The sequence below is a fragment of the Cantharellus anzutake genome, assembly GCF_015039405.1.
Source record: "Cantharellus anzutake strain C23 chromosome Unknown EI90scaffold_37, whole genome shotgun sequence".
NCBI lineage: Eukaryota > Fungi > Basidiomycota > Agaricomycetes > Cantharellales > Hydnaceae > Cantharellus > Cantharellus anzutake.
The window spans coordinates 332,189-345,625 of NW_024066987.1; the positions used below are offsets into that span (position 1 = coordinate 332,189).

The 13,437-nt window shown below is 47.9% G+C and overlaps 2 protein-coding genes and 1 non-coding gene across 3 annotated transcripts; 2 read left to right on the top strand and 1 right to left on the bottom strand.

Moving 5' to 3' along the window:
- The first annotated feature begins 1,221 nt into the window (after positions 1-1,221).
- On the top strand, positions 1,222-1,294 carry EI90DRAFT_t156. The gene has a single exon. It is a non-coding gene; the product is annotated as a tRNA-OTHER (tRNA).
- A 9,253-nt stretch (positions 1,295-10,547) lies between these two features.
- EI90DRAFT_3065789 (CBF/Mak21 family-domain-containing protein) lies at positions 10,548-13,064 on the bottom strand. The gene is made up of 8 exons (XM_039060908.1): positions 12,495-13,064; positions 12,186-12,445; positions 11,683-12,137; positions 11,570-11,630; positions 11,401-11,511; positions 11,180-11,349; positions 10,939-11,123; positions 10,548-10,889 (listed from the first exon to the last, which is right to left on the bottom strand). The coding sequence occupies exons 1-8, from the start codon at positions 12,798-12,800 to the stop codon at positions 10,776-10,778; spliced, it is 1,662 nt and encodes a 553-aa protein (XP_038914045.1). The 5' UTR covers positions 12,801-13,064; the 3' UTR covers positions 10,548-10,775.
- EI90DRAFT_3065791 (uncharacterized protein) lies at positions 12,832-13,429 on the top strand. Its single transcript, XM_039060909.1, has 3 exons — positions 12,832-12,945; positions 13,002-13,147; positions 13,202-13,429. Exons 1-3 carry the CDS (start codon positions 12,864-12,866, stop codon positions 13,343-13,345), a joined length of 372 nt encoding a protein of 123 aa, XP_038914046.1. The 5' UTR covers positions 12,832-12,863; the 3' UTR covers positions 13,346-13,429.
- The last annotated feature ends 8 nt before the right edge of the window (positions 13,430-13,437 follow it).

The following is a 13,437-nucleotide window of genomic DNA, read 5'->3' on the forward strand; positions in this document are numbered from 1 at the left end:
ATCTGGGGGAGCTAAAGTACATCCTAGGACTTGAAATTCGTCGAAATCGCTCACATCGCAAGCTCTGGCTCTCCCAACATAAACATACCCTTGACATCCTTCAACGTTTCCACCATGAACACTCCAGGCCAGTTTCTACCCCCCTTGATCCTTCCATCCCCCTTTCCAAAGTCGATTCTATGTCCCAGGAGGAGAAGGAGTTCATGTCTGGTGTTCCATACTTGAGTGCTGTTGGGAGCCTCATGTATTTGGCTATTGGGACCAGGCCTGACATTGCATATGCAGTTGGGCTTCTAAGTCGCTTTAATTCCTGCCCAGCCAAGGTTCACTGGAAGGCCATTCAGAGGGTATTCCAATATCTTAAAGGTACTTCAGATTTTTGCCTTGAATTTGGTTCCTCAAGTGTAGGGGGAGTCAATCTCTCAGTCTTCTCTGACTCTGACTATGCTGGTGACACTGAGAAGGCTAGATCTACCTCTGGCTATGCCTCCTTCATTGGGGCTTCTTGTGTCAACTGGTCAAGTCGTCGCCAAGATGTAGTGGCTAAGTCCACTACTGAGGCAGAGTTAATTGCAGCCAATTCTGGTGCATCTGATGGGACTTGGTTGACTCACCTACTGGAAGAACTTGGATTCCCTCAGGCCACATCATTCCCCCTTCAAATGGACAACCAATCATCGATTAAGGTGGCAAAGAATCCAGAGCACCATGGGAAGATGAAGCACCTGGACACCAAGTACTATTGGATTAGGGATCAGGTAGATTTGGGGAAGTTGAGGATAGAATGGGTGCCATCAAGTGATAATAGTGCTGATATTCTGACAAAGGCTCTTACAAAAGACCTTCATCAACAACAATGCTCTTTATTGGGGCTTAAAAGACAGGAGCTAGATTGAGGGGGAGTGTTGTAGTCTATCTACCTCTTGTTTCCTTTGTTTCTCTTTTATTCTTCTCTCTATATAGTCACATGACTGCAGAGTTGAACTTTAACTGTTACTACTTGTGTATTAACACTACAGTTCGACTCAGGAGTGCCTATAAGCTGAGCTGCTATAGGTTATGAGCCCAGTTACTCTGAGGGGACCCCAGGACCTACCATGACTGTAAGCCGGTCTGTGACCTTTGCAGGATAGGTTTAATCAGCCGCAGGTCTAGGGGGAGTGTTGCAGTACAATAGACCTGCCTCCTATTGGTTGATGCAATCTCCTAGAGAACTGCTGTGGCCATATGGTGTAGTGGTTATCACCTCCAAATATATGTTGGATGGACCCGGGTTCGAATCCTGGTGTGGCCACCCTTTTCAGAGTTTACAATAAGTAGAACTTCAAAATGGTGGAGGCAAGCCAGGAAATGGAGCACTCGACACCAAATTGAGATGTGAGCGAGAGTACTATGCAAAGTATACTCTGCCCGAAAGCCAAGGTGGATAATGCAGTGTAGGTCCCAACAGAGCTGATATGAATGAATTGGGATGTGGGGGCCAGGAACATGCAGTGTTCAGCGCCCAACTTCGACCACCATGAGGACATTATATGAAGTATAGAATGTCCAAGTTTGGGGGCAATTGACATGGTGTAGATCCCCAGAGAGTGTAAATGAGAGTCCAGGGATGTCAGAGATGTCAGAGATGTGGGGGTGAGCAAACAAACGAAGCGCTTGGCGCCAAATCGAAACGGCAGCGAGAGTGCCTGACGAACGATACTGAATGCGAAAATGGAGTTGATCCAAGCACTAGGGATGCCAGGAGAGCGAAAACGAATGCCACAGTCCAAAGTAGAGTTGCCCAGACAGCCAGAAAAAGTTGTGGCCCCAGTTGTGGCCCAAAAAACGTTGAGTAGCGCTAGAGGCAGTGCAGTGATCAGTGCGAGGGTAAAGGGACTGGTTAGGCGACGTGGGATAAGCATTCTGTGTGATTTCGGAACGATTCTGAGTGCTAGGTGACGTGGCAGAGTCGAAATGATAAGAAGTCGGTGTAGCAACGTCAAAAATGCGTCGATTGTTACAAAACTGTGGCAGAGGGTAGTTCGTTATGCGTAGTATCCCGTGGGTTTGCGACGAAGCGATGCGTGCAGCGACTGAGGCGATAGAGCGAGTTTGAGGACACAGGGACTCAAAGTGTGTGTCAAAAAGGCGAAAAATCGGTGTTTTTCGAAAAACTCTTCAGAGAAGAGGGCTCATAACCTATTGTATCTCAGCAGGATACCTCAGTCTGAGTAGCACTTTAGTGTTATTACAGTAGTAAGAACAGTAAAGACCGACTTGGCAGTCACATGACACTATATGGAGCACAGATTGAATAGAAAATGAAGAGAACTAACTACAACATCAATGCCATGTTCCAAGATTCGAACTGTGAAGCCACTGCCTGACAGAAGCTTGCCGCCCTGTGGCAAGGTACTGACTCTGTGGATAAGATTATCCAGGAGTTTGAGATCCACGGCCCCGCCTCGCAGCTAGGTGACGTGGGGGTAGTAGACCGCTTCGAACAAGCAATCAACGCACAGCTCCATGAGAGCATCTATCGCTTGCGTTGTAGGCAGGATAATCGCCCATGTGCAGAGCTGGCTCAGATACCCGCTTCCACAATTAGAAAACCCCTTCCATTCATGTGACAACTCAGTACAGATTTGGTATCTAAAAATAGTCCTAATTCGTACGATTCTGACAATACCAAGAACGTCCCAATCGGTGGAGAATTGATGGAGTTCTATGCTGGGCAAGTTAGGCATGGCAGGTCACGAGCATGTGCAGGTGTGGGAATCTCAAGCGGCAACCCAGAATTCCAGCCTCACTTGTTCCCACAGCGTCTAATAAATTGGTAAAAATGCTTATCGGCTGCGTGAGAGTTATCTCTAGCTGCATTTCCAATTTCAGCTCTTAATTCCATAAATCCGTTGAGATATCGCTTATTTTCTTATATTTTCATATTTTTGCCATCATTTCAGATATTGATTGATTTTCTTTTATTGCTACTGTTACCCTTTTTTATTATTTCGCCTAATAAGGTACCCAGGTGCCATATGGTACCAATATTCCCCATCTATTCTTTCTAAAAATAATTATTAGATATAATCCTGTACATACCGGATTTTTGAAAGAAGTTCTCCCCTCCCCCCAATTCTCTAAGGTGCTAGGACGCGCTAGAGTTGGAGTGAGTGTGTGGAATCCAACAGTAGGAATAAGGGCAACTGTCTAGCCCACAACGAGTGGGTAGTAGATTAGTTGAGCCCGGACCTTGCGGAATCCTGGAGAACCCACCATGGAGTTAAGGATTGAGAGCGTAGCGAAGTCTAGAGAGAAAGTGAAGTTTTGGAGAGTTTGGCCCCACGAGCCTCGTCGGCATAGAGAGCCGCTAGCCCTCTTGCAATGTGAGCCCAAGTGAGGGCCGCTCGCTATACATTCCTGTCACTCCGCCACCGCCCAGGCTGCTACCCCCACCTCTCCTGCACCGTCCCTGACAGTCGACTCCAATCATGCGTCCCATTAGAAATCAATCACCAGTTGCAGATTCCGACTTTGGAGATGCCACGGAACAGCCCATAGATCCAGTTCACTTCTTTGGACTCGTTTCCGAGGTCCCCGACTTCGTCAACCCTCCTCCTGCTGATCCTCCCATCCCTACTGTCCCAACCACTGACGATGCCGAACCCATCCCCAACGTAACTATCACACAGCTAGCCCAGGCCATCGCCAGTTTGGCTCATCACACTGGACATCCACCTCCTCCACCATCTTCCGCTCTCCAGACCAAGGTCTGTGAGCCCGAACAGTTCAATGGAAAAGATCCCCATGAACTCCGAGTATTTCTGGTCCAATGCAAATTGAACTTTCAGGACCGCCCCCTTGCTTTTGCTAGTGACCATGCCAAGGTCATCTTCACACAGTCCTACCTCAAGGGGATGGCCCTTGATTGGTTCAAGCCGGACCTACTCTTCAATCAGAATGCTCTACTTCGTCCTTGTTGGATGAATAACTACCAGGAGTTCGTCAACGAACTTCAAACCAACTTCAGTCCTCATGATCCTGTGGGCGACACCAAAGTCCAACTAATGACCCTGGATATGAAGGATGGGCACCACATTAATAAGTACGTCATCGAGTTCAATCGACATGCTTCTCAACTTCATGGTTACGAAGAAGCCGCGCTCCGTCATTTTTTCTATAATGGATTGCTGGAACGTATCAAAGATGACATTGCCAGGGTAGGCAAACCTTCTACTCTTTCGGAACTTCGCACCTTGTCACAGACTTTCGATGCATGCTATTGGGAGCGTAAATCCAAAGTGACACGCCACACGAAACCCTCCTCCAATGTCTTCGACAAGACCACTACCGCTTCTCGCTCCGACCCCATTCCTTCCTCCTCCTCGTTCAACTCCACTTCTGGTAGCAAGCCTCTGAAGGACAACAAGAAGTCCAAGGTCAGCTCTGCTAAGCCGGATTTTTTGTCAAAACTCGGAGACAATGGCAAGCTCATGCCACAAGAGCGTAAGCATCATCTCGATGAGAAACTTTGCATGTTCTGTGGTCAGTCTGGCCATATGGTCAAGGACTGTCCCAAGTCTTCTTCTTGCACATCTAAGGCCCACATGGCCCAGACCGAGGAGCAAGGATCTGCTTCCACAGAGGCAAAAAATTAGTCCACACCCCTGTGGACTCCGCACGGACCGGGGGTTGCAATTCTTCCCTCCATGTGCTCAAAGAAGTGTGCTTAAACGCGTCTTCCATCTCTGACTTGTCCTCCCTCCACATCCCCATTTCTTTTTCTCTTTCTAATGGTCTATTTTCTCCTCTTAATGTTGACCCTCCGGTTGATGTTCTACCCATTGTAGATAGTGTTGCTGATGTACCACTTTCTCCTCCTCCTCCTCCTCCTCCTACTTCTGTAGATCGTTCCACCTCTCTCCGCTTCTCTTCTCTCTCTTCTCCCATTCCTTCTTCTCTGTCCGATGTAAGAACAAAAAATAAACTCTTCTGCACCTATGAGAACGTTCCTGCACTCATAGACTCTGGGTCTTCAGACTGCTTCATCGACAACCCATTTGTGAAGAAGCTGGCCCTGAAGACATATCAGATTAAACCTCTACAACTATGCCTTTTCGATGGTAGCACTAACTCAATCATAACCTGCACTGTAGGTGGGATAATCGCCCACGTGCAGCACCGGCTCAGATACCCATTTCCACGATTAGAAAACCCTTTTTATTCATGCGACGACTCGGTACGGAATTGGTATCTAAAAATAGTGCTAATTCGTACGATTCTGACGATACCAAGAACGTCCCAATCGGTGGAGATTTGACAGAGTTCTGTGTTGGAGAAGTTAGGCACAGCAGGTCACAGGCATGTGTGGGCATGGGAATCTCAAGTGGCAACCCAGAATTCCAGCCTCACTCATTCCCACAGTGTCTAATAAATTGGTAAAAATGTTTATCGGCTGTGTGAGAGTTATATCCGGCTACATTTCCAATTTCGGCTTATAATTCCGTAAATCCGTTGAGATATCGCTTATTTCTTTTATTTTCATATTCACCATCAATTATTTCTAAAAATAATTATTTCTTATAATCCTGTACATACCGGATTTTTGAAAAGAAGTTCTCCCCTCCCCCAATTTTCTCTAAGGTGCTAGGACACGCTAGAGTGGGTGTGAGTGTGTGGAATTCCAACAGTAGGAATAAGGGCAACAATCTAGCCTGCAACGAGTGGGTAGTGGATTTGTTGAGCCCAGACCTTGCGGAAATCCCGGAGAACTCACCACATGGAGTTAAGGATTGAGAGTCGAGCAAAGTCTAGAGAGAAAGTGAAGTTTTAGGAGAGTTTGGCCCCACGAGCTTAGTCGGCATAGAGAGCCGCTAGCCCTCTTGCAGTGCCGTTGATATTCCCCTCCACTTCGCTTCTGGAAACATCACCCCCACGACTTTCTTTGTCACATCGCTGGATGGATCTTGTTCCCTAGTCCTAGGACACAACTGGCTTACCCGCTACAATCCATTGATTGACTGGGTCTCAAGCAGTATTATGTTCCAAACTTCTGAACCTACCAAGACAGTTACTCTGAGCTCTCCCCTGTCGTCTCCAGCACCACTGCCGTCATCCAACATCCAACCATCTGATGTTCTGCTAGCACCTCAGCCCCAGGCTCCCATTCCTCCGATACCATCTATTGAGTTCGTCAGCCATTCCGCATTCGTGAAGGCTTGTCGACTTGAAGGATCGGTATCCTTCAGCCTAACCATCCCTTCCGAGGACAGCCACTTGAGGGCTGCCTCATCCCACACTGATTCCGTTGACCTTTCGGCCATTCCAAAGGAGTACCATGAGTTCGCAGATGTGTTCAGCAAGAGCAAAGCCTCGATGCTAGCACTGCACCATGAGCATGACCTGAAGATTGACCTTGAGGAAGGCACTTCACCACCCTTGGGAACTATGTATTCCCTCTCTACTTCGGAACTCGAGGCTCTCCAGGCATTCTTAGATGAACACCTAGCCTCCGGGTTCATTCGTCCCGCTACTTCCACTCATGCAGCACCAGTCCTCTTCATCCACAAAAAGGATGGATCCCTCTGTCTTTGCGTTGACTTCCAAGGGCTGAACAAGATCACCAAGAAAGATCGCTACCCACTTCCCCACATCTCAGACCTCCTTGATGCACCTAGCTGTGCCACTGTCTATACCCAACTCGACCTCCAGCATGCTTACCACCTGGTTCGCATTGCGGCAGGCAACGAGTGGAACACTTCCTTCTGCATGTGCTATGGTTCCTATGAGTGGCTCGTCATGCCATTCAGTCTCACAAATGCACCTGTGGCCTTCCAGCAATTCGTCAACACGATCTTTGCCAACCTCTTGGACGTTTCTGTGGTAGTCTAGCTAGATGACATCCTTACCTACTCAGAAGACATGGCTTCACACCAGGAGCATGTCCGAGAAGTTCTTAGGAGACTCCACAAACATGGCCTATATGCCAATCCGAAGAAATGCGAATTTCATATGGACACTATGGAATATCTTGGATACTGCCTTTCTCCCTCCGGACTCACCATGTCCATCGAGAAGGTTAAAGCCATCCAAGATTGGCCCGAGCCCCGTAAAGTCAAGGATGTCCAGTCCTTCCTTGGCTTCGCTAACTTCTATCAGCGTTTCATCCACCAATACTCTGACATTGTGGTCCCCTTGACGCGCCTCATGTGTAAAGGAGCCCCTTGGTTATTCTCTGATGACTGTTGTTCTGCTTTCAACACCCTGAAAGAAGCCTTCACTTCCACTCCCATCCTGACACATTGGACACCCGACACCCCCCTCATTGTAGAAACTGACGCCTCCGATTACATGATCTCCAGAATCCTGTCCATCCGTTGTGGTGACAGAGAGATTCACCCCATCGCTTTCCGCTCTAGAACACTCTCGGTGCCAGAGCTCAATTACGACACCCATGATAAGGAACTGCTTGCCATTCACGATGCATTCCGATTGTGGCGCCACTACCTTGAAGGTTCAGGAACCCCAATCGATGTCGTCACCGACCACAAAAACCTTGAGTATTTCTCTACCACCAAACTCTTGACCCAGCAGCAAGCCCACTGGTCAGAGTTCCTCTCCCAGTTCCACATGACTGTCCGATTCCATCGCGGAAGACTCGGAGTAAAACTAGATGCGTTGACTAGACGCTGGGATGTCTATCCCAAAGAAGGGGATATGGACTACGCTCGCATCTGTTGTAGTCTATCTACCTCTTGTTTCCTTTGTTTCTCTTTTATTCTTCTCTTTATATAGTCACATGACTGCAGAGTCGAACTTTAACTGTTACTACTTGTGTATTAACACTACAGTTCGACTCAGGCAAGTCTCACTTGTATTCAACTGTTACTACTTGTGTATTAACACTACAGTTTGACTCAGGAGTGCCTATAAGCTGAGCTGCTATAGCATCAATCCACAGAACTTCTGACTGGTCTTCACTTTGGAGCAGCTCACTGCATCCTTACAAGCCACATTCCTAGCTGCCACAGTAATCTGGGCAGCTGTACTCGTCAACACAGAGGCTCTCCATCGAGACATTCTAGCCTCCCTCTCCTCTGATACCACAATCTCTTCTCATCTCGCTTCCCCCAACCTCCCCAATTCCCACTGGTCCATTGATGCCAAAGGCCTGTTAAGGCTGGACAACCACATCTACATTCCAGATTTCAATGATCTTTGTCTCCGCATTTTGCGAGACAAACACAACCACCAGCTCTCCGGACACTTTGGTCAAAACCAGACCCTGGACCTAGTCTGTCATGATTATACCTGGCTGGGCATCCATAACTTCGTCAAGAGCTACGTGTCCTCCTGTACTTCTTGTGCCTGTGCCAAAGTTCCCCATCACAAGCCTTACAGCTTACTCAAACAACTCCCTATCCCTGAACGTCCTTGGAACTCCATCTCCATGGATTTCATCGAACAGCTACCCTCCTCTTCCAGATTCACTTCCATCTTGGTCATCGTGGACCACCTGTCCAAGCAGTGCATTTTCATTCCTACCCACAATACCATCACCTCTCCGGAACTGGCCAAGCTATTCCTCCTCCATGTGTTCTCCAAGCATGGAGTTCCTTCCCACATCACCTCCAACAGGGGTCTGGAGTTTGTTTCTCATTTTTTCCATTCACTTGGTAAAGCCCTTGACATCCGCCTCCACTTCACCTCTGGATATCATCTGGAAGGAGATGGACAGACCAAACAGATGAACCAGATGCTCGAGCAGTACCTGCACATCTATAGTAACTATCAGCAGGATAATTGGTCCAAACTCCTACCTCTCGTGGAGTTCGCATACAACAATGCTCCAAATGCCACCACAGGCATCTCTCCATTCTTCGCCAACAATCGCTACCATCCAAACATCACTGTTCACCCGGAGCAAGACCTAACATCAGTATGCGCCCAAGAGTACTCAGTAGATCTCAACTCCCTCCACCACTTCCTTCGCAAGGAAATGCACCACACTCAGATCCGTTACCAGGGCCCGGCAGACTCCTGTCAGAGTCCTGCCCCAGCTTTTGAGGTAGGAACTTTGGTCTATGTAAAGGCCAAGTATTTCCGTTCCACCCGACCTTCCAAGAAGCTCTCCAAGAAAAACCTTGGCCCATTCAAGATCATTGCCCGCATTGGAACCCACTCCCTCACTCTCCACCTGCCGGAAAACATGCGAGCCATTCACCTGGTATTCCATGTCTCACAGATCGAACCCTCCGTCCCAAACATCATTCCAAACTGCCACCAGCCACCTCCACCTCCAATAGAAATCGAAGGCAAAATGGAGTTCAAGATCAAAGAGATACTCGACTCCAAGATTGACCGATGTAGATGCAACAAGTTGCTCTACCTGGTCAAGTGGCTAGGCTATGAAGGGACCGATGAGGAGACACAATGGCTCCTTGCCAGTGAACTCGATCATGCCTCCGACCTCGTCGAAGCCTTCCACTCTCGGTACCCAGACAAGCCTGGTCCTGAAGCTCCTTAGGAACCTCGACTCCTCTCCCATCTCTCCTTTCCCTCCAACTCCTCATTTTCATTTTTTCTCTCTCTTCTGTAAGTACAGCTCCCCTCACCTTACTAATTCTGGGCCTTCAAGGGTTCAGGCCTAAGAAGGGGATACTGTCATATCCATCCATGGCCATCACCCTCAACCACCTCCGCTCCTCCGCCACTAACCTCGGAGCCCCTGGTTTCCGCAATCACCTCTGACCCCCCCCCCCCCCCGATGGTCACCACCTCTCCAATTCAATATATTACCTATGCCTCCCTAAGTACAGAGCCCCAAAGCTCTCCAGACAGCTCCAACATCCGCTAGCGCATTCCCGCCTCCGCTGGGCAATTCACTTGCTTGCCCTGCAAGTCTACCTTCAGGCCTATCCCTCCTTTCCACTTGTGGGTCATAACCTGTCATTCCGTTAAACCTGCAACCTGGCTCGTCAGTAATATTCAGTCGGCTAACATCTATCCCCATTAGCTCCACCCTGCCCTTGCTGTAACTATATATACTTAACTTGTACACAGGTTACACTCCAGTGATAAAATCGACTAGAGTTGATCCCCCTTTTTAGTTCTCGTTGCCAGTAAGTAAATTAGGGCATGGACATGTAACTTGGCACAGTGCTCCTGGTCTGAGTCGCTGAGGCCAAAGCCCTCCACCATGGAGACAACTCCTTCATCTCGCTCCAGTCTCTAACAGCAATGGCCCTACTCCCAAGAATGACATTGCGACCCTCACTGCATCCCCATCCAAACAGGCTCTCTGTAAGTCACAGTTGCAACACATCTCAATAAAATGCTGAAAGGCGGCCCTCGCAGAAACGTTGTTTGCGGCCAAAATCTTTCTCACTTCTTAGTTTCTGATCTGTCTGAGGCCCCCCTTCTACTTGTCCTACCTTCCTGTCTCAAAGAAACACCACACCTGACTAAGCTCTATGTACATACTGTCAAAAAGCGTGTTTGATTTAATACCACAATGTTTCTGCTGCCATGGCTGTGCAGGTTTCCGCAATGTGAAGCACACACTCTAGTCTATAAGGGCAGGAAGAAATGGATTACCCAGGATCCATTTCTTTAACAATAGAACCAGGTATGTTGTAAAGTTCAAAGTTTCATAAATCAGATATGCTACATAGAGTTAACCATTTGGTTCAGGAATGAGAAACTGTAGACTTTTGACTAGTCCAAAATTCATCAAATTTTGACTTGTGGTGTCACTGTAGTTATCAGAGTCAAGCAAAAACTGTGAACACTCTTCAAGGTGTGGAGAGCTGCCAGTGGGCCACCATGGGATTGTCTGAGCCTCCTACTACATCCAAGCCAAAAATCAAGGGATGTTTTATTTGCTGTGAGGTCTCATTCTCAAATATCTGGATACAATGCTCAGAATACATTGAGGACATATGGGATTGCACATACCGTCGTTGCTGAGTGATCTGAGAAGTCATCCAGATCATAAGCTACCTTCGTCATCGGCTGGCTGAGAATTTCGGCCATTGTAGATACCGAGGCAAGGTAATGATGCCGGTGTGAATTCAACTCCCACAACGAGGATTGTAAAGCATGGGTCAGAAGTGGGGATTCCTGCACTGAGTTGTATGGATCTGGACACAATCGATGGTGAATCAGCGATCGAATATCAGGTGCGGAGATTCCTAACCGTCTCCGAAGTTATGCACAGGGTTATGAATCATCACCATGAGAACCGGGTGCCTCTTCAAAACATTGTATGCAAACGGAATAATGAGAACCAACGCAGCTGGCGACGCTCGCAATGATAGCCGTGAGAGACGTTTCACAAAGGATGCAAGCAAAACTGCCGGTAGGTGACTATCAGGATTATTCAGAGATTAACAGGGGTCTATCCCGCATGATGCTCACGACGAAGAAAGAAACGCCTCGACAAGACGAAAGAACCTCGAGCGATGTTTGGAGTGAAGTAATTCCTGATCAATGAATCCGTACAGCCGCCGATAGAAATCCGGGTAATCGCTGTGGCCGTAGAAATCAATCTGACGGACATTTGTGAATGGTATGCTGTGCAACCTACATATTATGGCGAACAATGAGTTGATAGAGGGTATTCAATGCAAGGAGCCCAGTTGCACCACCTAAGCAATGTTATCACATTCATGACTCATCCAGCAAGTAAGGAACGCTGACCCTGATCGACACAGGAAGCAATCCAATCCATGAACCTCAAAGGTTGATCCACGTGAGGAATTGCCACTGCATGCAAAATTGAGAGTGCTCGTGTCGAAAGAGCTGAAGACATTGGTAGCTGTGGCAACAGAAAAAGCCAACAAGCAGAAAATACTGCCCTGTGAGAGGCTAGAGACTCGATGGAGTCACGAACAGAGGTCTTGAGGTGACGAGAGACTCGTTTCTCATGTTGTCCCTCCTCAAGAGTTTCAAAAAACAGTCCCCAATCCTCGTCAGGATCCTCTTGGGTGCCATTATAAGTTTCTGGATTAGCATGTTTTGTGTTCGGGAACATGCAAAAGCGTCCCAGTTCATCGGCAGTGGTTGGTAAAGCGTCTATTTTTTCTAAGAGGGCCAAGAGGTTCCAAGACATAATCATTTTGACGGGTCCCGAAGTTTCACTCTTGAACATAAGCCTAAAATGGGCACTTAGCATCATTTGCGGAAGTCAGATTACAACTTACATTGATTTCTTGAAGAAAACCCATCGAACATCGTCAAATGCATTGAGCCAATCATGAACAAACACCTCTTTGACATCATTATCGACTAAATGAGAGGGAGTTGAGTTCTTTTGGTGATGTGCTCTTATGGATGCTGGACACAGTAAGAGAGCTTTGGTAACTCTAGTCACAATGCGTAATTGAGAGGGCACAGAATGTGCCATAGAGTCACGTTCGGAAAAGCATTTAACCAAGGAGAGTAAGATATTGAGCGAATCGACCTGACAATTTACCGTCAGCATTTCCAGGGCAACAGTATACACGACAAACCCGAAGTCGCGCTTCTTCATCCTTCAACAGACCGCAAAGAAGCTGAATGTAGTCGTCCATGCGTTCATGGAGCCATAAACGAACCGCCCTAGCCTCCACTTTAGCAGAATGGCCATGGTGCTCGCTGATGAGCTGGTAGAACAGACGGTACAGAGCCCAGATAGACTTGTGCGCAACTGCGGAAGTGTTGGCGTCAATAGCAATCCTGACTAGAGATGAAAGGGAGTTGAGTGAGCTGCCCTGTTCAATGGAAGTTTTAAGGCTGTCTTCCAGAGCTTGAACATTTTCGACGCTTGGAGTGCACATGTCAGGTCCGTAATTTTTCTGTCACGTGTGCCGAGGATTTTCTGAATCCCCAACCCCCACCACATGCATCGTACTATTCCAATCTCAAGCAAAGCGTCAAGACTGCCCATGACTTCGAAAATGGGCAATAAAGACTATTATAAAGGCATTGGTCATTGCTACAGCGCCCTGTTGTTGATATGCTCAACCTCGTCTTCGAAGGCACGCGAGCGGCATTCGTTCCTGGAGGACATAGGACGGGAGCCCCGGGGAAACATATTCGAAAGGGGAAGGGCGACTATCGTTTAATAGATGAGCACGTGCGATTCTTTGTCGCGCCGCCGCTGGCCAACATTCTCGCGTCTCCGGTGAGTCACATTTTACGCTGCTTGCGGTTCTGAGCTGATAGCCACACTGGCAAGCTTAAACCATACGTTTACAGTAAAATTGTATCTGGACCAAACCGTGCTGTATATGGGAAGCTGGACAAGAGTGGATTCGATGGCTTCCGATACCTTCAACTTGCACGTCTTCAGCAGCCCGGACATGAAGCATTTGTAAAATAAGTATATATGCTCAATCTAAAACGCCAGTGTGCCGGTGGTGGCCTGATCCATTGCCCTGTGGCGTCGAGATGACATCGCAGTGTGCATGTCTG